Source organism: Microcaecilia unicolor, chromosome 7 (assembly GCF_901765095.1).
Source record: "Microcaecilia unicolor chromosome 7, aMicUni1.1, whole genome shotgun sequence".
Lineage (NCBI taxonomy): Eukaryota > Metazoa > Chordata > Amphibia > Gymnophiona > Siphonopidae > Microcaecilia > Microcaecilia unicolor.
In genome coordinates, this window is record NC_044037.1 from 73,866,109 (window position 1) to 73,892,419 (window position 26,311).

The window sequence follows — 26,311 nt, forward strand, 5'->3', positions numbered from 1 at the left end:
AAGAATTCCGGACCTGGGGCTGCCGTCGGACGTCAACCCATCAGTGAGAACAAGCAGCCTGCTTGTCCTCGGAGAATTAACTTTCCCCAGCATATTACAATCCTCCTTCCTTTTCAACAAGGAATCTGAGAAATCTGAGCTGAGCAGCAGAAATGTCTCTTTTGGGAAATGGTGATTTTCAGTTGGTGACAGAAATTTAAGGTTGAGAGTTCAACGTTTCTAAGAACTGATTGGACATTAAAACAGAGCAATCCGACTGAATCAACATTTTTTTACATATATACAAAGTATACAGTTATGTACATATAAGTAAAATATAAAAATAATTCAGAAGCCAAAGCAAGAAAGCTGCTAGCATTGCTTCAAAGATTTAAACCAAAAGCGCTGATGAATAAAACTTGCACTGAGGTTATCTAGGTTAATGAAGAATGCTTACAAAATGACAATCCACACTGGAACAAGTTAATTCTAACATGTTTTTAACATACACTGAATGCTACCTCAGTTTATACTTTCTACCAACTCACACCATGGAGCTGTTCATTACCCTCTTGTTACATTTATACAGCAGCCTGCTGCTTACTTCTCTATCTACTACATTGTCCTTGCAGCTCTGTGTCCCCCTAACCTATCTTTAAAGCTGATGAACACTAACTTTTGCATTTACTATCTTCTCACACAGTCTACTCAGTACCTTTGTATGCTACTGGCTGTCCTTTATCTTGGTCACACAACATCCAATTATGCTTTTTGGTGCCCTTTGCACCACTCTATCCAGTATTACAGTGCTGAACCATACATACTCTATGAACATCAGCCTACCATACTATTCCATCTCCAAAGAACCACACTATCCACTCTGCCTCCCATCAACTGGCTCTGTAATGTATTGCATCATATACACATTACAGTACAATCTAGCAGACTGTCTTCTCATACCAACAGACGTATAGTAATAAAAAGTCCCAAATGACAGTGCTCATGTGCTAACGTGATGGGATATGCAAAATATTTCTTGCTTACTGCAGCAAATTGAATAAGGGAAAGGTCCTTGGCATTCTGGGAATCCTGTATTCTGCATACCATTAACTTGGTGAACACCTGGTGCTGTCTCTCCATGGTAGGGTGCTTAAGTGTCATTCACAATGGAGCCAAGTCATCTTACTTTGATCAAGCCTTTAAAATCACACCCTGGACCATGGCTGCCAATGACTCAATTGTCTGAATAAATCATTTGCATTTTATTTCTGAGCAACAGAGGTACAAGATTCCGCTGTGTTACTGTGGCTCTGGGAAGAACAAGAAATCCGACTGATGCTGCTTTCAACGAAGACCTTCAAACCACGCATCCCTTTCTTGTAGAGGTATTCTACATACCAGTTCCACAGCTTGCCCTGGAAGCAAAAGAAAGAATAATTAACAGAAATGACGAAAAATACTATGTGTATTACAAACTGCATAGAATCACATATGACACCCAATACAGACATGCAGAACACAGTTCAGTGCAAAGTAAGTTTTTGCTCGGTTAGAAATGGTTCCAATTTATGGAGGATTTTTTTTTTTTTTTAAACTTCACCTTCTTGGCCACTGCCACAATATTTAATCTGAGTAATGGCTTATCAGTACTTCATGCTGGCAAGACAGATACACACAAAGTATGAATGCAGCAAACAAAACATTGGTTTTAAAATTCGTCTTCCTGATTCCATGATGGCCTGTAATAAAAGGTGCTTATTGTGTATGCCAAAAATGGTTACTGCAATAAGGTATTTTGTAACAACTCAATGAAAGGAAATGTAAAAATACAATCAAATGCAATACAACTGAGCACAGCAGGATGATGTTTTACACGTATCATGAGTACTCCTGGACTAATTCCATTACCCTTCCCTCAGGGCACCACAAACCTCATACTAATATGTGGTCATCTGCATCTTCCTGAAGACTACTGACAAACTGGGGCTCTTTTCAGACATCAGTTCTCATAATTTTAAAATTCTGAGACAAAGAAAACATGTTACCTTAATTAAGTCGAGGTTCACAGTCTTGTCTTCCCCAAATCCCTTCAAAGACCAAGGAAATAAAGAAAGTTAGGTGAGTTCTAAATCCTAGGCTACAGTCAGCAAATCTCTCTATGAAGAAGCAGTGAGCTAGGAAATGGTCAAAAACATGAACTAGCAGCAGACTAAAACAAGGTCAAACTCTAAAATGGACAAGTTATCTGTAATTGAAAACTTACTCCACCATATGAAGTGCTAAATTCACTACAGCAGGCCTCCACAAAGCCCAGGTGTCAGGGCAGCATGATGCCTAGAAATTGCACCCTGGTGCCCAAGATTCTGTCTCTTCAAATGAGTTTCTCTTTTGTGGTGCTGCCAAAGAAACAGTGCTTCTCCTACGTCCCCAGCATGACTTGGTTCTCTGTATGATTCAGCCGTGAGTTGCAGGAACCTTGGGCTGTTCTCAAAGTTTTAAGTCAGTCAAAGTTCCTGCATCGTGTAGCTCAAGCCTATAGAAAGCAAAATTAGGACGGGGAACTAAGAAAACTGTTTCTTCAGCAGCTGCAGACCACATAGGCAGCGGAATGGATCGGGATGTTCTGCTGCCCCTAGCAGACAGCAAGGTGAGAGGACTAGGTGGCAGGCTCCCAAGCTCATTAGTTGCCTGAAAAAAGAGAGAGAGTGCAAGAGGAACTGGGGGAGGGTGGGGGTGTGACAATTAAGCCTGTAAACTGTATTATTTATTTCTTGAAGTATATTTCTCTAGTTTGGCCAGGTTGTGCTTGTTTATGTTTAAACCTGTTACAGAGAAATGAATTCCTTCTTTAGTTTAACACAGAGAAGTTGCTAACCTGCAGTGATGTGGTCAGATACTTTTAAAAAAATGTTGTTCTAGGCTCTGATTGGCCTAGGAGCTCAAATTCAGCTAGGATGTACTGGCTTTTTCTCCAGTCTTAGGGAGAAGAGAGAGAAAGATCTCTTTGCCAAGGCCCTGTGAACAGTTATATTTGATAACCTGTGAGCAGCTATATGTCCTGAACTCCCCAGGTACTATTTAGATAGCTTTATAATTGATCCATATTTCAGTTACTCGTTGTTTGCTCATGGCACTTTTTCTGTTCATTGTTCTAATTTTTCATAACAAACATTTTTGCATCTGCTTGTCTGGACTAAGAATTCTGGTGGTTTGTGTGTTGGGTTTGTGGGTGCTTTCTAGGAACTGTGGGACCACTAGGAGTATGGTCCCAGTAACCTAGGAATCATCAGGGATAAATTTGAGCGCAGGAGACTCACCCTGAGACAGTTGGGACCCAGTCGGTGGGAGGAGGATGCTAGTGTAGTGCACAAACGGCAGGTGCAGGCGCACCTCAGCTGTGCTGGGGATAGAACCTCTAAGTGGCTGCGGGGTAGCCCCAAGTAGGTGACTAGGCGTTTCATGACAGGGGGATTTATAAGAGAGAGACTGGGTGAAATGTTGGTGGGGAGGGTGGGGGGGGGGGGGGGGGGAGGTAAGAGAAATAGACTGATGGGTACACAGGTTGACAATGGTTGGCACCACGCTTGTTTCTGCCAGTGATCTGCCGTGGCAACTTAAGGGATTGATTTCTAATTTTCTGTGTCTATAGGCAAAGAAACAGACTTGGTAAATTAGTGTCTAAAAGAGATGTATCTCAGATGTTTCCTCCCTCCTCCCTACTTCACTAGTCACAATGTTGAGTACTGTATGAAGTGTTCAAACTGTTCACAATATAACAATTTAAAAATAAATATACTTCATGGAGATATCATAGAATGTTCAATACACTAACATGAAAAACAAATCAAGCTGGCATTTATCTTTACAAAAGTCACAGAGTAGCTGCTCGACAGAGTTTCTGTTTCGAATATTTCTTCTTCAGGAGCAGCCTCCCAGAATAGTTAAGTGCAGCTGCAATCACTCTGGCATCCACCACGCAAATTCAAATTGGAGAACCCTGGCAGCATCCCTCTTTTCCTGAGGTGTCCATTTCCTTCCCAGTGCCGTGTCCTGCACTAGCACTTAAGCAGGGGCACCAGGATCACCCTCCTTTCAATGCAGGTTTTTGGAGGAGAGTTACGATAAGCTGTATGCATTGACGATATTTATGGTTAATGGCTCTCGGACTCAGACAATTTCTTGTTGAAACTTAACCTTTGCACATTATATCCTATTGATATGTGTTCACTCTATTCTTTGTAGTGTGGATTGTGATTAATTAAGGAGTCATGTGGTCATATTGATTAGCATTATAGAGAAATTCACTGCAGCATTCTGAAGTAATTGTAGAATTATAATAGTCCAATTGGTTGAACACAAGAGTATATATCAGTGTCTTAAGAGCTGCATTGTACAAAAATGGTCTAAAATTTATTTTCCAAAGGGCACAGAGCAATTTTTGTTTGAGAAATTAAATATATGGGTTGAAAGACCAGGAGTTATCAAGGACAACGCCTAGAGACCTAATTATTACAAACTTTAATTGGAAATTCTTTTGATGGCTGAAATGGTAGAGATAGTTTTTTGGAAACCAGAGAGCTACTGATTTAGTAGGATTTAGCTTTAGTTCGTGACCAATTAACCAAGATGCTAGTCATGAAAGACTGGAGGCTAAATTACCTTGAAAGGCTGAGGACCATATAGGGCCACTAATAGCTGGATATCATCTACATAGATATAAAATAGAAACTCAAGATCTTACTTGTACAAGGGTAGCCAACGGAGACAAAGATACACAGGTGGGAAAATGTGGGATACAAATGAAACAAATAAATAAGAAAAGAACAGGAGCAAGAATTGAACCTTGTGGGCCTCCTGCTAGGAGTGGATAAGATAAAGACTGTTCCCCGAGAGCAATCTTGAATGAACAGAAAGAAAAATAAGATCTCCAGTTTAGAAGAATACCTTTAGTTCCTGTCTTTTCCAAGAGAGTCAAATGATCCACCATATCAAACACAAAAGTGTGATCCAGCTGAATTAAAAGAACATCTGTCCCAGAGACCAAAATGTAAATGATATCGCTTAACATCAGTAAGTGTGGTTTCTATACTACGGCTGTCAAAAAAGAAAGTCTCCTTTAGATAGCAAGTGTTATTACAAATGCAGAAATTCTGGGATTTGACTAAGACAGCTTTCAAAGTTACCTTCACCACAAAAGTAGGATTTTCACTATAGGATAGCTGTTAGATAGCAGGAATGCATCTAAATTGGCTTGATTTTTTTTTTTGAACAAAACTTCTTTAAATTGGCTTTTTTTTTCTTTTCAATGCATGGTCTGATCAATGAGCTTTTCCATATATCAGGCACTGATCCAGAAGCCATACAAGTATTAATCAGGTCCAGGAAAATGGTTGACAGCAGATTTGAGCAATTTCTCAGAATCCATGCTGGGGCTCCATTTGAAGGAGATCCAGAGGGTCACATGGAGGGCGATCGGCTGAAATTCACTGCACAGTTTCAGACAAAACCAAACTGAAGCCAACCCTCTCCCCCCAACAGAAAGTGGGCCCTCCGGTGATGCTGCCACTGGATGTCCCAGCAGCCATTTTAAGATCCTGTTCCAACTATGCCACTAGACCACCAGGGCTTCTAAGGTAGGCACGGGGAGGGCCTAGGGGTGGTGGGAGGGTGACTGTCAAGGGAGGAAGGGGAAGCCCTGCTTTGTATTGGATGGTGGGAGGGGGACATTTTGGTTTTAGCCCAAAATGTACCAGCAGTTTTGGCTGAAACCAAAACATGGCCGGGCCAGTTTCAGTTACAAAGCCAAAAATGAGATTGTCGACCTCTAGTCACATAGCTTGAAGTAATTTCCGTAGAGTAGTTAAAGATAGTAGGGTGAATGCTGCAAAAGATCTAGTGGGGAGCAATACAAAACAGATGATGAAAGGGAAGGGTCAGTTCTTGGGGAAAAGGGTAATTGAGGAAAGGAGCAGTTGTGATTTTTTTTTTTTTAACTTTACAATTATCAATCATTTTAGGTTACGAAACATAACAAGAAAATCAACATTATATCATTAATAAAACACCCCCATTCCCTCCCTCCCTCCCGCTATCCCCCCTCCTCACAAAAAAAAAAAAAAAAAAGCACAATGATCAACCCAAGAGGGCACCCCATCAGGGACTGGAGTAGTGGTGAATTTGTAGTGGGTCTTGAGGTGATTTACCGAGCAGAGTTCCCCTCTACTGTAATAGTTGTCTGTTTGGTAACTACCATTAACAAAACATCCAATTTAGGCCTCCTTTACTCTTCCTTCTCCTCAGGAAGCAAAGAATAAAATTTAGCCATAGCCTACCTACCCCAAGACCCAACTCAGGAATTTCCCACTGCTGAAATAAAGGTCTGAATGGCTTGGTGACTTGGAAAGGCCTTGGAAGGTTTTCTAGATCTAAATCCTACCAAAACAGATCTCCTGCAGAAGGAGCCTGTTGAACTGGAGCCACTGAAATGCTTAAGAGTTTCCAGGTCCTAGAAATTACAGCCATAACTTTTCCCTCTGAAACAGATGAAACTACTGAAGAGTCACCCTCTCTTCCACTGGTATTTCCCCTTTTTCTAGCTGTTCTGCCACAGAACCAGCACTAATTCCTAGAGATCCTGTTTGGTCTGAAATTGTTGTCAATATAACCAACTTGAATCATCTAGGGTTTGAAAGCCTTTGGTCCAAGATCTCTATGAAAATACTAACGGAAAAGCTTTACTGAGCAACAAAACAAATTTCATTTATTCATATACCACTTAGACCTAAGCAGTTTAGAGGTTCATTTGCTGGTACTGGGAAGAATGGCATACCTGTTCTCAGATTCCCTAGAAGCGCCAGAGGGTCCTAAATAATTTGGAGAGTCCTCCATAGCCTGCAGGGACCTTTCTTGTTGTCCCAAATCCACATTTTGAGGGCCAAATGCCTCTCTCAGATACACCATGCCTAAGGCTGTTTCAGAGGAAGAATGAGGCAACATGGTCGCTTTTCCCACAGCTTCTGCCTCATCATTTTCTGTAAAATAGCTTTTTCACTTTCCGCAGGGCTCCCCCCATGATCCACCTGAGGGCCTGCCATGAAAGGAAGTGCATTCATTTGCGGCAGTGAACCAGTCATAACAGGACTAGCACTTGGTGCACTGGGATTCCATGGGTAAGAGAATCTGTGCCTCCAGTGGCGTAGCTAGGGTAGTTGACACCCGGGGCCGGTCATTTTTTAACACCCCCCCCCCCCCCCCAAATCCAGTACTAGGCATACCGAGAATACAAAACACTCAGGACCTATAGCGCAATTCTACCATACCATAAGCAGTCATTTCTACAAGTCACACAAGCATCTTAAACGCTACAGTGAGCACTAGAACATCAATTCACCTATTGTAAAACGAAAACAGACAGATTAGTACAGATCGTCGATCCTGCACAGTCAATGCCAACCGAAAGCCATGTCTTTTTCACAAACACAGATACACCCTAATCCACTATAGAATAAGTAATCATAAACTTTCTATTTAGACAAAAATTAAACTGAACCCCCGATGCCAGACTCTGCATACAATGCAACACCACAGAAACAGAAAATGTCCCCTAGTACTGTGCAAAATATAAAATTTGAAAAAACTAACAAATCCGATCACTTTACAAATTAACAAATAGAAATAAAACAAATATAGAAAATAAAATACCATTTTATTGGACTAATACATTTAGCTTTCAGAGGCCAAAACCTCCTTCCTCAGGTCAATACAGTATAGTGCTGTTATAGTATCCTATCCTGACCTGAGGAAGGGGGTTTTGTTCTCTGAAAGTTAAGTCAAAATGTATTAAAAATTAGTCCAATAAAATGATTACCTTATTTATATGTTCTATTTATAAACATTTATTAGCACATAAACACAGATACAATACTATACCCTAAAGCAAAAAAATAAAAAATATATATTTTATTTACAGTTTGTTGTCTCTGGTTTCTGCTTTCCTCATCTTCTTTTCACTGTCTTCCTTCCATCCAGCATCTGTCTTCGCTCTTTCTCTGAAATCCAGTGTCTGCCCTCTCTAATGTCCCTTCCACCCACCATCTGCCCTCTTTCTCTCTCCCCCTTCCACCCACCATCTGCCCTCTTTCTCTCTCCCCCTTCCACCCACCATCTGCCCTTTCTCTCTGCCCCTTCGATCCGTCTGCCCTCCCTCTCCCATCCATCCAGGGTCTGCCCTCCCTCTCCCATCCATCCAGGGTGCCCTCCCTCACGCTCCCCCCTTCCATCCAGGGTCTGCCCCTCTTTTCAGCCCCCTCTTTCCACCTGCACCTAGTTCCAGTTCCAGCCCACATTCCCACCTGCCACCCTTTTCAGCCCCACTATCCCACCAGTCCCCAGCCCTTTTCTCCCATCAGTCCTGGGCTTCAGCCCCCAGCCACTTCTCCCTGTCCCCTTTTCAGCCCCTAGTTTCAACCCCAGCCCTTTTCTCTCACCAGTCCCGAGCTTCAGCCCCAGCCAGTTCTCCCTGTCCCCTTTAAAGCCCCCAGTCCCCACAGTTTCAGCCCCTGCCCCTTTTCAGCCCCCAGTTCCAGTTTCAGACCTCTTCTCCCATGAGCACTTCCCTCCCCAGTCCCCTTCTCCCCTCTGAGCACCCCCACCCGCTCCAATCCCCTTCTCCCCTCTGAGCACCCCTCCTCTGAACTCCCCACCCCCTCTCCAATCCCCATTCTCCCCTCTGAGCACCCCCACCCTCTCCAATCCCCATTCTCCCCTCTGAGCACCCCCACCCTCTCCAATCCCCTTCTCCCATCTGAGCACCCCTCCTCTGAACTCCCCCACTCCCTCTCCAATCCCCATTCTCTCCTCTGAGCACCCCCACCCTCTCCAATCCCCATTCTCCCCTCTGAGCACCCCTCCTCTGAACTCCCCCAACTCCCTCTCCAATCCCCATTCTCCCCTCTGAGCACCCCCACCCTCTCCAATCCCCTTCTCCCCTCTGAGCTCCCCCCTGACCTAGTCCCGTCCCCCTTCCATTGAAGCCACAGAGCCCTCTTCTCCTGCCACCGCCTGCCTTTTTCTTTTTTTAATCCGTGCAGCCACGCAGGCAGCGCTTCGCGTCTGCCCTGTCTGTGCTGCTGTGAAAGAAGTAAATTGCCAGCGCTAGCTTCAGGCCTTCCTTCGATGTCCAGCCCTATTGTGAGGTAACTTCCTATTTCCTCGAGGGCGGAACATCGAGGAAAGCCCCGAAGCCAGCGCTGACGATTTACTTCTTTCACAGCACACGCAGGGCAGACGCGAAGCGCTGCCTGTGTGGCTGCACGGATTTAAAAACAAAAAAAAAAAAGGCAGACGGTGGCAGGAGAGAGACGCGACGGAACACCCCCCCATCTGCGGACACCCGGGGCGGACCGCCCCGCCCTTGCTAAGCCACTGCGTGCCTCTCATCAGGTATACCCACTGTAATCAAAATCTAGCCTTGTGCAGCAGCCTACAGATGTCCTTCAACATGACTCTTTCCTAAGGCCTTGAATGAATCTCCCAGACTTACAATTAGAAGAGACGACAGTAACATAACATAGTAGATGACGGCAGAAAAAGACCTGCAGAAAGTGATCTCTCTCTTGGTCCAGAATTTGGGGGGGGGGGGGGGGGGGGGGGGGTTGTTTTTGAGTAGATGTCAGCCAGACGTCTACTCCGCTAAACCCCCTTGCTCAACTGGGTCCCAGTTCAATTGGCCCAGGAGCTTCCTTATGTAAACAGTGTAGTAGCTGCACAATTCGCCCATCACTAGCTGCTGGAGACAGAGAAATACTGAAGACCTAAGGCTGCAGGGTGCCCATATGGGGCAGAGCTCACAGGTCTTTGCTGTTGTCTCCATCTGCTGGTTGATGGGGCACAACCCACAGGTTCTGGACTGGGTCTGGGTAAGGATGCTAAGAAAAGAACAGCTACACAGTAACGTGTTATCTGAAGTTTCCCTGACAAGACAGTTGTTGTAGAAGAAAGCATCATTTGATATGCAATTTACTAGGATTTTCCGTTTCATTATTGGTCTCATCCAACGTGAATAGAGCACAACTCTGTCAAGACTAGTGGGGAAAATGAAAAAAAAAAAAAAAAAAACAACTCAGGATAGCACAATGCTGCTTCCCTGGTGGCTTTGCAGTGGTGTTCCTTGGTCGGCTGCCACCTGGAGAGGATCGCTGCTGCGCCCTCCCCCCACCACATCACCTCCAAGTTCCCCCCCAGGTGCATTCTTCTTACCTGCTGGGGTGCTGGGAGCAGCAACGCGGTTGTCAGCTCCACCGGTTCCCTGCTCCCACTGCCCCAAAACAGGAAGTAACAGCAGAGGAAGCAGGGAACTGGCGGCAATGACAGCTGCATAGCTGCTCCCTGCACCCCTCCTGCAGCGTGCACCTGGGGCGGACCGCCCCCAGCTCCCTGCCCTCAGCATGTTGCTATGGCTCTGTCTTACCTGCTGCAAGAAGAGAATGGCATGGCCCATCAGTGCTGGATGACGGACGATATTGAAGCTGTTCCTGTAATTTTCTACTCCAGTCCTTGCCAGCATTTCAGCATCCATAAAGATGCCTTGAGGATGTCTATCCTTCTGGAAAGCCTGAGATGTCCAAAGGCATCCAACCATGTCCAAGACATACTGGTTATACTCTTGGATTGTCTGGCTGTTGATATTTAACCACATCGTGCACTAAAAGACATTAAAATGATTCAGTGTTTCACATTTCCAGTCTCTCTTCTGTTTCATGATGACACTAAATGCAGAATAGTGTCTAGAGCACAGAATTGCAAAACTGCAGGTTCAAATCCTATCTTCATCATTTACTCAATTCAGTAAATCAGCACACATTCCAATTTATCTGTGTACCCCTTAATCTTTCATACTTGTTTCTCACTGTAGAAATTTATGGACTGCACTTTGATCCCTTCTTTCTAAGATCATTTCCTTCTCTCTCAAATCTCAAATGCAGCTAGCACAGCTCACTTTCCTCTCCTTGTTCTAGCATTGTCACAGCAAGTTCCTCTTCCTTCCCTAATCCTAACACAACCAGTGTGTGTACAAGACTCGGATCCCCTCCTCTCCGGAGTCCCTGGTACAACTTGGGTACCTCCCAGTACCAATATGGCAAGATGCTCTTTTATGCTTCTCTTACATTCCCTGTGTAGAACTGTAAATACCTTTGGTTACTACTATACAGAAAAAGCCCAAACTTGTTCTAACAGTCACCAGTACAACTTGGAAATCTTATGTCTAAAAAGCTAAAATTAAGGATGCTGTGCCATACGGTTTCAGCTCCCATTACCTTTTTATTCCACTCATTTTCTTTTGCTGCCACAAGGTTTTTCCTATACCTGAAACGATCAAAATGAAAATAACTTAATGAAGAATGAAGAAGCACATAAGGTCCACTAAATGTGGTCCATGCTTCTATTACTGAAGAAAACCTAGCACTCTCAGTAACAGTGTGTTCTGACATTTTGTTCTCCGGCACCGAGAATACCAAGTTCTTTTCAATAATAGAAGCATTAGCTATACAGTTGAAACAAGAGGTGAAAAGAAGTCGCAGCTTGCCATAGACTCACCCCTTAGAGCAGGAACACATGCCTTACTCTCTAATGTAATATCATTCATGTAAACCGCACTGAACCCTGAGGAGGGGATTTTAGTGATATAAAAGTGTTGATTTGATTTATGAAGACATCTTCCTGGCATGGAAAATATTTTTTCATCAAGGTGACTTTTGTGTACCTCAACCCTACACACTGGAGCCCAATGACAATTCCTGTCAACATATTAGCCCATGATCAGAGCCACAAAAAAAAAAAAAAAAAAAAGCCACATGAGCTCATTGTCATTCATACATACAATTACACAGCCGATACCTCTCACCCTCTGCCCTCCTCCCACACCAATATAGTCAGCAGGCACAAGGAAAGCGTTGGTGCATCAGGTCATGCAGAGCTGCCAAGGGGTCCCAATTTTTGAGGGAGATTTTAGTACACGCCCCCAGCCCCAACCCATTCTGCCTTTGCTCCACTCACTCTACATGGCTCTGCCCTCTGGAACACCTCAATCCAACGGCCATTCCAGAAAATATTTTATCAGCCTAGTACCCTTTTCAATTAGCTTTCAGAGGCCGAACCCTCCTGCCACATGTCAAGTCAGGACAGTATACTGCTGTTATGGTATCCTCTTCTGACCTGAGGAAAAGTGCTGGTCTCTGAAAGCTAATCAAAATGTATCAGTCCAATATAATGGTTATCACCTTATTTTCTATTTTGTTTTTTATTTGCATTTATTAACCTTTATTAACACAGCTACCACATTACTTTGTCCTAAATTAAAAATAAAATTATTTTCTGTACCTTTGTCTGGCCATTTATTTTTTCTAATTGTGTTGGTCCCAGTCTCTTGATTCTGCTTTTCCTTCATCTTCTCTTAACTCTCTTGCCAGGGTTTCCTGTCCATTTGTCATTTTTCTCTCCTTTTTCTTTAATGTATTTTTCTGCCTCAATATCCACATTTAATTCATTCTTACTATCCATTCTTTAATTTCCCTCTTTTTACTTCATCTACATATAGCTTTTCATCTTTTCCTCATTTTTGCTCTCCCTAGGCCCCTTCCTCTTATACTCCAGTCTTTCACCAACTCTATCCTCTCCTCCTTTCCATCCAGCATCTCATCTCTTTCTCTCCCCATCCTTCCAGTGTCTCCCCCTCTTTCTCTCTGCACCCTTCCATCCAGCATCTTCCCTCTTTCTCTCCTACCCTTCCATCCAGTGTCTTCCCTCTTTCGCTTCCTATCCTTCCACCCATCTACCCTCTCCCAATCCTTCCATCCATTGAATCCCTCTATCTCCCTTCCTTCTAGCCCGTTCTCTCTTCCCTTTTCCATTCAGCATGTCCTCTCCCCATCCTTCTAGTGTCTTTCCTCTTTCTCTCCCTACCCTTCCATCCAGCATATTCCCTCTTTCTGCCCCCTCCTTCCAGCATTTCCCCCTTTCTCCCTCCTTTCATCCAGCATTTCTCCATCTGACCAGCTAGAGTCTCCCCCAGTTTCTCCCCAGCAGCTTCTCTCTCTCCTGCCCTTTTCCATGTCCCCTCTCTCCCCATCTTTCCACTCATCTCTCTCTCTGTACCCCTCTTCCATCCAGTGTCCTCACTCTTCTTTCTTTTTCTCCACTTTGCTCTCTCCATTTATCACCTCCTGCCTCCCTGTCCACACCCTTTCCCCTACCCTTTCCACCCAGTACCCAGTGTTTACTGGCTGTTGCTGCTTCGAGCAGCAGAGGCCACAGCAAAACAAGACAGACAAGCACAGAGCTGCAGCAGCCTTCAGGCATGCGCTGACTCTGCCATACTCTGCCCCCGCTGATGTCAATTTCCTGTTCTGGGGCAGAGGACCGGCAGAGCCAACAGAGCATGCCTGAAAGGCTGCTGCGGCTCTGCGCTTCTTTTGCTGCGGCTACTCATCGAGAGAGAAGCAGCAGCGGTGGCAGCGGATCCCCTGGCACACAGTGTGTCTCAGCGGGAGACTTTCCCGCTTTAGTGGGAGTGCAGGAGATGACCCGCCATAGCGGGAGTCTCCCACTAAATGCAGGAAACTTGGCAGGTCTGGATCATGTCCTTCTCTGTCACTGACTCCCAATTTGCACTTTGTAATCTATGGCACTAGTATCCAAGTCAGATCCCTAGCAATAGAGTAACAAAATATGGTCCATGGTGCCACTGCTTTCCTTCTTTTTTGAAAAAAAATGTTCAACAATTTTTTTATTAATGACAGCACAGAAAATGCACATTCACAATATAAATGCGTTAACAGTTAAATAGAAGAGATTGTCTGCAACAATTACATATTGATACATACCGTCAATCGTTTAACTTTTATCCCCCCCCTTCCCACTAGCTTATAGTTAACATTTTAACCACAGTTCCTTTTAATAACATGATATCCAACTTTTATGTTATGCCAGAACTTACACAATAAAGCTTCTTCGAGGTTGAAACCGACCAATTAATGTAACGTATAGTTCGTCATCTACATTTAACACTTTAGTGCTCATATTTTTATGTTAGAAAAATAAACACAACCATGCTTGTACGTCAATTATCGGCCTTACAGAATGTGAGAAACTAAACACAACATAGGCATGATACCTTTCCATTTAAACCACCGCTTTAATGAACATTATATAGTAGACTATTAAATTAACAGTCCCTGTTAGCACTTATCCCTTCCCCCATCCCCTTACCAATACCTCCCCCACCCCCCTCCCCCTTTGTTTTCAACAAATGTGTGTATTTATGATCCCGCAAATGTGTACTCTTACCTGCTATCCCAGTCATAATGTATTAAGTATAAGGCTCCGTCCTCTCTGAGTTAATGTTTCTAACATATTCCCCCAGAGTTTAAGGAAACGCGCTTTATGTCGGCATGAACCCTTTGCTTCTCTTGCTTCCCATGTCATTAGCTGGTGTGCCTTATTGCGCCAATGCCAATATTCAGGGGGCTTAGCCGAAGTCCAGGATTGTAATATACATTTTTTCGCTACCAGGCCAAGCTTATGACATAACAGTGTTTCATCTGCGGTTAGGCCCCGAAATGCGCCTGGACAATCCAGTATCAATTGGAGGGAAGTGCCCACTATCTTACATGATATTAATGAAGTCAAAAAAGCCACTATCTTCCTCTAATAGTTCTGAACCATTATACATTCCCAAAATGCATGGTAAAAAGTGTTCTCCAATAATTTGCATTTCAAGCATTTTGGCGTATTAACCCCTCCTGCTCTGAACTTGTGTGAAGTATGCTCTGTGTAATACCCTAAATGCACATTCCCTTTAACTTGCTCCGCTGATCAATTGGGGAATACTCCTAACATGGGCTTCAATGTCCCAGTTAGATAGATCTGTTCCCATACCTGCCTCCCATCTCTGACAAATTTGAGGCAACCCCACCCTCGGAGTCAAAGTCCACAGTTTCTTCTGAAGGTGTGAAATTGATGGGGCTTCATCTGAAATTTCATCAAAAAATTGCTTAATTTTCTCCCCCAATTGGAATTTGAGTGCCTTCCCATCCAAGGATTGAACATAATGCTTTATCTGACCATAACCGAAAGCGTCCCCCCAGCCCCCCTCATCTGAGGATACAAGTTGTCTTAATGGTTTAAGTTACCCTTCTACGTCTAAAATTGACTTCAAACAGGTGAAACCCTTTCTCTCCCATTGTATAAAAACCGGATTTTCCATCCCTGGAGTGAACATCGGATTCCCCTTTATAGCCAGTAATTCTGACGTGCTTGGTTCCCCCCCCCCCCCCCCCCCCCCAGTTTCTTCCCCAGAGTTCTCCATGCTTCTCGTAAAGGTATCAAAAGTATACAACTTCTAAATGACTTTGGCAGCAAAGTTTTATCTGCATGCAACAAGGTAATTAAGTTATAAGGACTGAAATAAGCCTTCTCTAACTCTAAAGGAGAATGCAGACTCGAGGAAAAAACCCAATCCCTCACCAATCTCAGTAAGCTAGCAAGGTTGTAATATTGTAAATTAGGGAGACCCAATCCTAATTTTTTTTAAATCAGCCAAATCAACATACAGGAACGCAAATGATAGAGGTGGAGGAACAGAGAAAGGGAAACTGGTGGGATAGGACAGAGAATTAGGAACTTATGAGAAGGGCTGAAATGCATCAGCTGGGTCAGGTGAAAGGACTTGGTGGGAGGGGGCAGTATGTGTACCTGAAAGCAATGACCAAAGATAAGGAGAGAGAGTGAGGTAGGGATACCAGGACACTTTCCTCTCTGCTTGCTCCTTTCTTTTCCTCTCTTTCACTTTTTCCATCCATCAAATTCCAGAACCTCTCTCCTTTTCTGGTCCTCTCCCCCTATCTTAGAAGTTCCCAGACCCTCTTCCTCCCCCTTTTTCACAAAACCAATATCCAAGATATTTTCCCCTACTTAGAAGTAAAGGTTTCACAAGCTAAGCTGCCAAATCGCTTTACATTTATCAAAGAAAATATAGACATTATAAATATACAAATAGGGGAAAATATGCCACATAATTGCAACAGCAAATGTGGTAGTTGTGTTTATATATCTGGCAAATACAATGGATTGTTTTCTTATCACTTGCAAGGACTGGACACAAACAATGACGTTATATTTAATAATTTTCCAAGGACCTGTACCTTCCTGTAGAAAGAGGTGGTACAGGCCAGTATGGTATTCTCTATGCATTACCATATACTGTTTAGTGTATAGACTACCAGGTTTCATACATACCTGTACATGATATAACAGAGATGATTGAGATTGACTGACTCCAAACTAAGCAATGCTGGATAGAACACTCCTGAAGGAGGGAGTACCACCAGGGGCATAGCATACTTAACATACATATCGCATACCTGGTAAGAAAGAAAATGGTATATTATTCATGGATACAAATATATATTACAAAAGGACCAAGTTCACAAAATCAAAAAGTATTATTACCAAAATCAAAATGTAAACCAAATGTTCTTGCAACAGGTACTTACAATATCAGGAGATAAAATTTGGAGGAAAAAGCCTCAGAACACCGCAATGTACTCAAAACCTGAAAATGTTTCAATCTTGCATTTACATTACAAATACTGGCAAAAAACCTCCAACCTCCACTATTTCAACATGTGCAAACTATGTGCAATCATTATGCAAAAAGCATTTCAACAGAACACTCTCATAATGTGCTTATCTTTGCAGTGAAGTCTCAACAGGGACCCGTTTTGCCTGAGCTTCTTCTGGAGACAACTGTATTTGTCAATATTCAACAGCTACATGCTGAGAAACTTCCCTTAATAGTATGCTTACAGCGTATCAATGCAGATGGCTGTGGCTTAAGTGAAGGCTGCATTGACATGCTGTAAGCATGCAATTTGGGGAAGTTCTCAGCATGTAGCTAAGAAACTCGAGCGAAACGGGTCCCTGTTGAGACTTGACGGCCAAGATAAGTGATTTTTTTGGCTACTGAAGAGCAGCTTTGCTTTTTGAGCAGTAAAAGGGAAGCTGGGAGAAGAATCAACTCATCACGATGTCTCCCTCTGGGGTAAGGGCCATGATCTTCCCCTGTCTGAACTCAACTGGTTACACAGTTCTCCAACAAGGCTAAGGAGTATACCCTAAATTCAGTCCCACACTGCATGAAATGCCAGTCTATTATCTGCTGAAGACAGAGAAAAACTGAGTAGGATCTGGCTGTACAGTGCCTTATATGGTGCAGTATTCATACTCATTTGTTCTGAAAAAGGGGCATAATTCATTTGTCTGATCTGGTGGATAAGAAAAATGAGAAGTTAAATCTTAAGATCTTCTGATTCCTGAATGTTTACATCTTAAGTATTTAAGGACGTCATGTTCAGCTCTGCGTGCGTCTGGTAGCACTATACAAATGCTATTAGTAGTAGTAGTCATTTGCACCAAACTGTTTTTTTCATTCAAATAATCTGAAAGCTCTCCAATCCTAATGAAATATTGATTTTTTTTTAAAGACTACAGTTGTAAATCTGTCTTCCTCACAGTTTATAATCTCCAATGGAAGCAAAGAAAGAGATACTTACAATTTCATAAAAGTCTAGAATAAAATGCAGCAGTAAACTACTGTTTGTGATGTGTAAAGCAATTGTAGAAATCCGTCCCACAAAATGGATTAGATCACAGACAGTGTTCACCAATCCGGACAAGGTATTGTTCCTTTAACAGCACAGATACAAAAAAAGACAGATGAATAACAGAGATTAGAGTCAGCACAAACATAAGTGATGGATTGAGAACCTGGTGTAAAATCTCTCGGGGCTTTCCAGATCTGCAACGCTCCCGCAAAGTGCTAACGTTCAAATAGCTTAAGCACGTGCCATCAAGTGCAACACCTGACACAAGAAGGAAGCATTTCTAAAGAAACCGCAGCCATTCCAGTCCATTGCATAGGAATAAAATGACAACATGTTGGACCGTAATTGAATTTCCATGCATCAGCTAAGTTTCTACTAGTAGTACTAGTAGATTTTAAGTGAAAAATATAAAACAGTTATCACAATCACCTCCCCCTCTATTATTCATGGTATCTGAGAATGTATGTTTACTTTGAATTAAAAACAAAATGAGAATATATTTATGAAGGAAACCTAAAAAGGAGTCCCATTTCTAGATTTGCATTGGATAACACATACAAGATGGTCTTATTTTACAAAGTTCTTTTTATATTAGGAAGAGTTTTATTTAGCAGCTCCCATTTTGGCATATATAGAAGAGGAACCATGCACCAGAGATGTGTATTACAATGATTGAATATTTTCATATCCATATGCATATTATTTTACAGAGAGTACATAATTAAAGTTTAATGCACTTTCAAATAATCAACAATTCTATATGCAGCTTTTTAAAAATTTGCTGCTTTAGATTTGGTAAAGCTGAACTCTTCTAGGTGTTGACATAAGGCAGACCACGTGAATGATGGGTGAATGAACAGCTACTAAAAAGCTGATTGTGTCCACATGTTCAAAGAAGAGGAAGGTAATTCTTTTGGACTCATATTTACCGACCTTGGGATACCAGTGTAAGGTGACCTCAAATTTGCCTGGGGCTTCTGAGTTTAGGTTTTAACCAATGAACATCAATAAAACACACCCTAAGTAAAAAAAAAAAACCTAATAAAATAATTAATAGGCGTTCACTGGATAAGCACTGCTTCCCTAGTACTCTTTTGCCTTCCTCCAGCTTGTCTTGATTGCATCTTTTCTGTGCTGATATAAAAGTGACACAAACCTATATATTTGATTCCAACGGAAAATGGTTCTCGCAGCAACTGTACCTGTGCATGACACCACCAATAAATGTACATTTTTTAATGCCCCCCCCCCCAAAGAGGGAGGTAACCCTTCATCTGAAAAATAAACACAAACTTATAATTTATAAACTCAGAAGCCTTAAATATGGCTAATGAAATAACTCTCCTCCTGTCTGTGGTTCACCTCAGGAGTTCATCTGCTACCAGTAAAACCAAGCTACTCACCTATAGCAGGTGTTCTCCATGGACTGAAAGATACAAGTCCTCACTGCATGAGTGATGTCACTGATGGAGTCTGTGTGGAAAAGCTTCTCTGGCTTAAGTACTAGAAACTTCCTATATTCTATATTTTTACTAACCTTTTTCTTACTATATGGAATTCTTTTCCTGTTTCTAAATTTTAATTATAAACCGCTTTGAAAGTTTTTACTTATAAAATGGTATATCAAGAGATAGGCAAGTAGTTTTATCCAGTAAAGCAAAAGCTTTTAATAAACTTGAAACTTGACTGGGATGTTATCTTAGCCAAAGACACCCCAAACAGGAGCCTGATGTCCTCTGCTAAGGCCTACACCAGGCTAAACACAAAGGAAAAACAGAAAAAAAACTAATTGGAAAAGAGCCATATGGCAGCAACAGGACAGAAGGGGTGGGGGAAGCTTACAAAACAAAACTCTTAAAATCAAAAAGATTGCCTTGAGGTGGGCACTGGTGACAACTGATCAGCCCTGCAAAATTAGGAAGACTGAGGTGGTCTTGTGGGACAGAGGCAGGAGGAAGTGGTGTTACGGATGGTGAAGTGACTCAAAAGTTTCTAGTACCTTATTAAGCTCGAGCAGCTTTCCTGTGTGGGTACAGTCAATGGCATACCCGTGTTGTAAAGGCTTGCTACCTTGCTTGTCCTCAGAGAAAATATTACATAATACTTTCAACTCTGTGTGGCCATATTTATATTCTAGAAATGAACTTACATAGGGCTATCCTGTATGTTGACTTGAACAGCATAAAAAGCATGCCATGAGAGCCAATTCTGTAGCATCTCTTTCAGGCTTTCTATAACACCGCACTGTGAAAACAAAACAGCACAATACAAGTTAATTCCATACCCAGAGATCAAGGTGCTCACAATCATGTCACAGGAAACAGAAAGCACTATACCAGTTTCATGATCAAGGAAACAAAAAGCAATGAGAAGAGGTGCAAGATGAACAAAAATAGAGTTGAAGTGTCTATCCTAATAGCATTCTTCATTACATTATAGAAGCTGGTAGAGTTACAGTGCCTTGTTCTTCCAGGTAATAAATAGGAGCCAAACCTCACCTTGAAATACAAGGAAGATGTGAAGAATATCTGACCCAGGGGCTCATAGAGAAGTTGCTCCATTTCTGAAAAAATAAAAGGAAGGCATTTTTAAGACATCATTAGGATGCTGTTTGAAGCCAGCAGCCGAGTACTGGGTTCCTCAGATTCAATGGAATAAACAAGCCAAATACCTGAGAAGGAAGTGAGGGGAATCCAACTTAAAAGCTGCAAGATCTGCGAACGATAGCAACCATTCCAGTGAGGAATGGACTTGTAAAGGAACTCTTCACAGTTTGAGAATCCTTCCTGTGAGAAAATGACATAGCATGGGAATAGAATAGGACCACCACAAAATTTGGACCACACAACAGATCAAAAGTTCAATTACTCATAAATACTAAGGATCCTATTCTGTAAGCTGAGTTACAGTTTAACATGTAGAAATCAGCATTTCAGAATATGAAATGTGCAGGGACTGTGCTTTACAGTTAACAGAGGTAATTATCGTGCATTAACTTAACATGGCAGATGCTCTGCACTAACCCCACCTCAAAAGACGTAGATAACTGCATTGTATGCTGTCAAAGTCAAGCATTCTAGTCTTTCCTGCATTGACTGCACAGCAATGCTACCAAAACGACAGGGAGCATCCCTGGCAGTTACCACTCACTTTTGGCAATTACTGTGCAGTAACTTCAAAAGTCTTAATGTTCCTTATTAAATACATAGAAAATGACACATTGCCAAGTCTGACCACCCATACAATTACTAAGGTCTACAATACCCTCTTCTCCCTCAGAGATCCTGTGCTTGTCCTGCTTTTCTGAATTTAGGTACAGTCATGGTCTCTTCCCCCCCTCCCCCCCCCCTCCACCAATACTTCTGTTGGGAAACCATTCCATGTATCCACCATGCTTTCCAAAAATGACTATTTCTTTAGATCACTCGAGTATCTTCTTTCATCTTCATCCATCACTCCCCACTGCAGCTTCTTGCAACTCTGGGCAAATCACTTAACCTTCCATTGCCCCAGGTACAAAATAAGTACTTGTATATAATACGTAAACCGCTTTGATTGTAACCACAGAAAGGTAATATATCAAATCCTCTCTCTTTTCCCCTATCCTACACTCCTTCATTCCATAGCTTACTTTCAACTGGAAGAAGCCTCCCTCCTATGCATTTATGCCACAAAGGTATTCAAATGTCTATCATATCTATCCTCTCCTACCTTTCTTCCAAAGTTAACATATTGAGATCTTTAAGCCTGTCTCCATAAGCTTTATGATAAAGACCACTGACCATTTTAGTAGCTACCCTCTGGACGAATCCAAACCTTGTTTATATCTCTTAGAATGTCTGACCTCCAGAACTATACACAGTAGTCCAAATGAGGTCTGACCAGAAGTCCAAAGAAGCAAGAGAAAAAAAATGCCTAACCAAAAAACCCACCATGTTCAAAGGGATTCTCACCTGTAGAAACTGCTGTGCATTGGCGATGGTGTCTAAGAAGGTCCTGACCTCCGTTTCATTATGTTGGTTCCCAGTGTACCAGGCACATTCTGAAGAACGTAAATCATGAAAATGTCAAACCAAAGTCTGGACAACTACTCAAAAATGAAGAAACAGCAACTGCTTCACAAAGATACGCATGAACTGTGCCACATTCAGAAAAGTAATTTAAGAATGATCATTTGAAACTATAGTGAAACGTGTTCTTATCTATTAATTTCCTTTCCTCGAGTCCTGCTGGACCAGTCCACACCTATGGGTTTTTTTTTCTCTTACTAGAAGATGGAGGCAGAGACAGTCCAATGACATCAATATAACAGGAACAGTCAAGTATACCAATACCAAAGAAATCAAAACACTTAAGAGAAAAAAAACAAGAGAACCACATTGGAGAGAGAACAGAGGTCCCAACAGGGCTATTTTAGCAAAGCCAACGATATACAGACAGATAGCAGACCTAGGACCCAGGAACCTACTGAATTCCTGAGGCGTGTCCTGGAGTAGGCTACAAGGACTCAAGCAAAGGAAATTAACATGTAAGAACAATTTCACCTTCCTTATCCTGCTAGGCCAGTCCAGAACAATGGGGTGTACCAGAGCTTTTATCCCACACAGCAGAAGGAAGTTTTCTCCTAGGACTGCCCAATCAAAGGCACTATCCAACCTAGCCCAAACATCAAACTTGGAATGTTTCAAAAAGAAAAAAAAATGGAAGGAGGATCATACTGCAGCCCTACAAATGACTTCTGAAGCAATAGCCCTGTTTCAGCTTAGGACACAGCATGCAACCTGGTAAAGTGAACCTTAAGGCCCCAAGGAGCAGCAGAAAATGAGGTACCTCACCTCCTTCCCACCTAACTGGCCTGCCACCTGCCTGGGTAAGACTGATGTCTCAGCTTGCCATTCTGCTCCTGGCGTTTATGCTCCACTAGGAATCTAGGCCTACAGCTTTGCAGGGAGCTGCCTACTTATAATTGCACCACCATCAGCTGAAGCCAGAGAAATAGTAAGGAACTGAAGGCAGCACAATAAGGGGAGTAAAATCAGCTCTGAGCTGTTTTTCTCTGACTCCATCTTCTGGCAGGGGAATATAACCCATTTGTCTAGACTGGTCTGGCATAGATAAGGAATGCTTTATTTATATTGAAATGAACTTTTTCATGGGAAATGAGAGTATTTTGTTTACCTGAACCCCACAATACTGTATAAACTTAAAAAATAAAAATAAAAACCTATACTCTATGAAAGGTGATTATATGGCAGCCTATTTCTGGTGCCTGAACTTCATGATAGTTAAGTAACACAGAGAAAATAAAGATATATACTTGTAGCAGGTATTCTCTGAGGACAGCAGGCTCCATATTCTTACATGTGGGTCATTGTCCGTGACGGCCCAGGAGACCGGAACCTTTCTATAGAAAAACCTAGAAGTCTTCAGAGTGCTCGCCCATGCGGGTCCGGGCGCACTATGCATGCGCGAGCCGCTTCCCGCCTGACCAACTAGTTATATAAAAAGCTAACAAGAGAAAAACAGACAACTCCAACGGGGAGGAGGGAGGGTTGTAAGAATATGGAACCTGCTGTCATCAGAGAATACCTGCTACAGGTATGTATCTTTATTTTCTCCGAGGACAAGCAGGCTCTATATTCTTACATGTGGGGTATCCCTAGCACCCAGGCTCACTAAAAACAATGAACATTGGTCAATTGGGCCTCGCAACGGCGAGGACATAAAGACTGACCTGAAAGAAACACAACCAAGTGAGAGTGCAGCCTGGAACAGAACAGAAATGGGCCTAGGAGGGTGGAGTTGGATTCTAAACCCCAAAACAGATTCTGTAACACCGACCGCCCAAACCGACTGTTGCGTTGGGTATCCTGCTGAAGGCAGTAGTGAGATGTGAATGTGTGGACTGATGACCACGTTGCAGCCTTGCAAATTTCTTCAATGGAGGCTGACTTTAAGTGAGCCACTGACGCAGCCATGGCTCTAACATTATGAGCCGTGACATGGCCCTCCAAAGTCAGCCCAGCTTGGGCATGAGTGAAGGAAATGCAATCTGCTAGCCAATTGGAGATGGTGCATTTTCCGATGGCAACTCCCATCCTGTTGGGATCAAAAGAAACAAACAATTGGGCAGACTGTCGATAGGGCTTCGTCTGCTGCACATAAAAGGCCAATGCTCTCTTACAGTCCAAGGTGTGCAACGTGTCCTCACCAGGGCGGGTATGTGTATGGGGAAAACATGTTGGCAAGACAATTGACTGGTTCAGATGGAACTCCGACACCACCTTCGGCAAGAACTTAGGATGAGTGCAGAGGACTACCCTGCTATGATGAAATTTAATATAAGGAGCATGGACTACCAGGGCTTGGAGCTCACTGACTCTACGAGCTGAAGTAACAGCCACCAAGAAAATGACCTTCCAGGTCAAATACTTCAGATGGCAGGAATTCAGTGGCTCAAAAGGAGCTTTCATCAGCTGGGTGAGAACGACGTTGAGGTCCCATGACACTGGTGGAGGTTTGACAGGGGGCTTTGACAAAAGCAAACCTCTCATGAAACGAACTAAAGGCTGTCCCGAGATAGGCTGACCTTCTACACGTTGATGATAAGCACTGATTGCACTAAGATGGACCCTTACTGAGTTAGTCTTAAGACCAGACTCTGATAAGTGTAGAAGGTATTCAAGCAGGATCCGTGTAGGACAAGAAAAAGGGTCTAGGGCCTTGCTGTCACACCAGATGGCAAACCTCCTCCATTTAAAAGAATAACTCCTTTTCGTGGAATCTTTCCTGGAAGCAAGACTCGAGAGACACCCTCTGAAAGGCCTAAAGAGGCAACTTCTAAGTTCTCAACATCCAAGCCGTGAGAACCAGAGACTGGAGATTGGGATGTAGAAGCGACCCCTCGGTCTGGGTGATGAGGGTCGGAAAATACTCCAATCTGCATGGTTCTTTGGAGGACAAGTCCAGAAGAAGAGGAAACCAGGTCTGACGGAGCCAGAAAGGTGCTATCAGAATCATGGTTCCTCGGTCTTGCTTGAGTTTCAGCAGTCTTCCCTACTAAAGGTATGGGAGGATACGCATACAAAAGACCTGTCCCCCAATGCAGGAGAAAAGCATCTGACGCTAGTCTGTTGTGGGCATGAAGTCTGAAACAGAATTGAGGGACCGTGTGATTGGTCTGAGTGGCAAAAAGATCCACCGAGGGAGTGCCCCATGCTCGGAAGATCTTGCGGACAACGTCCATGTTCAGAGACCACTCGTTAGGTTGCATTATTCTGCTCAACCTGTCGGCCAGACTGTTGTTTTTATGCCTGCCAGATAAGTAGCTTGGAGAAGCATGCCGTGCTGATGCGCCCAAAGCCACATCCTGACGGCTTCCTGACACAGAGGGCGAGATCCGGTGCCCCCCTGCTTGTTGGTGTAATACATCGCAACCTAGTTGTCTGTCTGAATGAGGATAATTTGATTGGACAGCTGGTCTCTGAAAGCCTTTAGAGCATTCCAGATCGCTCGTAATTCCAGGAGGTTGCTCTGAAGACCCGTTTCCTGAAAAGACCAAGCTCCTTGAGTGTGAAACCCATCTACATGAGCTCCCCCACCCGAGGAGAGATGCATCCGTCAGCACTTTTTGTGGCTGAGGAATTTGGAATGGATGTCCCAAGGTCAGATTGGAGCGAATGGTCCACCACTGGAGGGAATTGCAAAAATCGGTGGAAAGATGGATGACATCCTCTAGATCCCCTGTAGCCTGACACCACTGGGAAGCTAGGGTCCATTGAGCTGATCTCATATGTAGACGTGCCATGGGAGTCAGATGAACTGTGGAGGCCATGTGGCCCAGAAGCCTCAACATCTGCCGAGCTGTGATCTGTTGAGATGTTCAAGCTGAGGACACTAAGGCCAGAAGATTGTCTGCCCTTGCCTGAGGAAGATAAGCTTGAGACGTCCGTGTGTTTCAACAGAGCTCCTATGAATCCCAACTTCTGTACTGGAATAAGGTGGGACTCGGGATAATTTATGACAAACCCCAGCAGCTCGAGCAGTTGAATAGTAATCTGCATGGATCGTAGAACTCCTGCCTCCGAGGTGTTCTTTACCAGCCAATCGTCGAGATAAGGGAATACATGCACTCCCAGTCTGCGTAGCGATGCTGCGACAACTGCCAAGTACTTTGTGAAAACCCTGGGCACAGATGCGAGACCAAAGGGTAGCACGCAGTACTGAAAGTGCTGCGTTCCCAGTCGAAATCAGAGGTACCTCCTGTGATTTGGGAGTACCAAAATGTGACTGTAGGCGTCCTTGAAGTCCAGAGAGCATAGCCAATTGTTTTCCTGAATCATGGGAAGAAGGGTGCCCAGGGAAAGCATCCTGAACTTTTCTCGGACTAGGAATTTGTTCAGGGCCCTTAGGTCTAGGATGGGACGAATAGAATCCCAGCCCTTCTTCCCCTGGTGGAACGGGTTCAACCGCATTAGCCTTTAGAAGGGCGGAGAGTTCCTCTGCAAGTACCTGCTTGTGCTGGGAGCCGAAGGATTGAGCTCCCGGTGGGCAATTTGGAGGTTCTGATTCCAGATTGAGAGCATATCCTAAACGGACTAGTTGACGAACCCACCTGTCAGAAGTTATAAGAGGCCACCTTTGGTGAAAAAATATCAACCTCCCCCCCAACA

At 43.3% G+C, this 26,311-nt stretch overlaps 1 protein-coding gene across 3 annotated transcripts in view; it reads right to left on the minus strand.

Annotated features, from left to right (window-relative positions):
• Window positions 1-476: 476 nt before the first annotated feature.
• Window positions 477-26,311, minus strand: part of CENPI (centromere protein I) — a 122,132-nt gene continuing 96,297 nt past the window's right edge. For all 3 annotated transcript variants that reach the window (XM_030210014.1, XM_030210012.1, XM_030210013.1), the window contains exons 12-21: window positions 21,593-21,681; window positions 20,311-20,425; window positions 20,138-20,202; window positions 19,789-19,883; window positions 17,589-17,721; window positions 16,273-16,397; window positions 11,295-11,343; window positions 10,448-10,681; window positions 2,025-2,066; window positions 477-1,394 (exon numbers count right to left, since the gene is read on the minus strand). In XM_030210014.1, coding sequence (XP_030065874.1) covers window positions 1,242-1,394; window positions 2,025-2,066; window positions 10,448-10,681; window positions 11,295-11,343; window positions 16,273-16,397; window positions 17,589-17,721; window positions 19,789-19,883; window positions 20,138-20,202; window positions 20,311-20,425; window positions 21,593-21,681 — 1,100 coding nt within the window. In that variant the 3' untranslated portion in view covers window positions 477-1,241. The remainder of the gene's footprint in view (window positions 1,395-2,024; window positions 2,067-10,447; window positions 10,682-11,294; window positions 11,344-16,272; window positions 16,398-17,588; window positions 17,722-19,788; window positions 19,884-20,137; window positions 20,203-20,310; window positions 20,426-21,592; window positions 21,682-26,311) is intronic.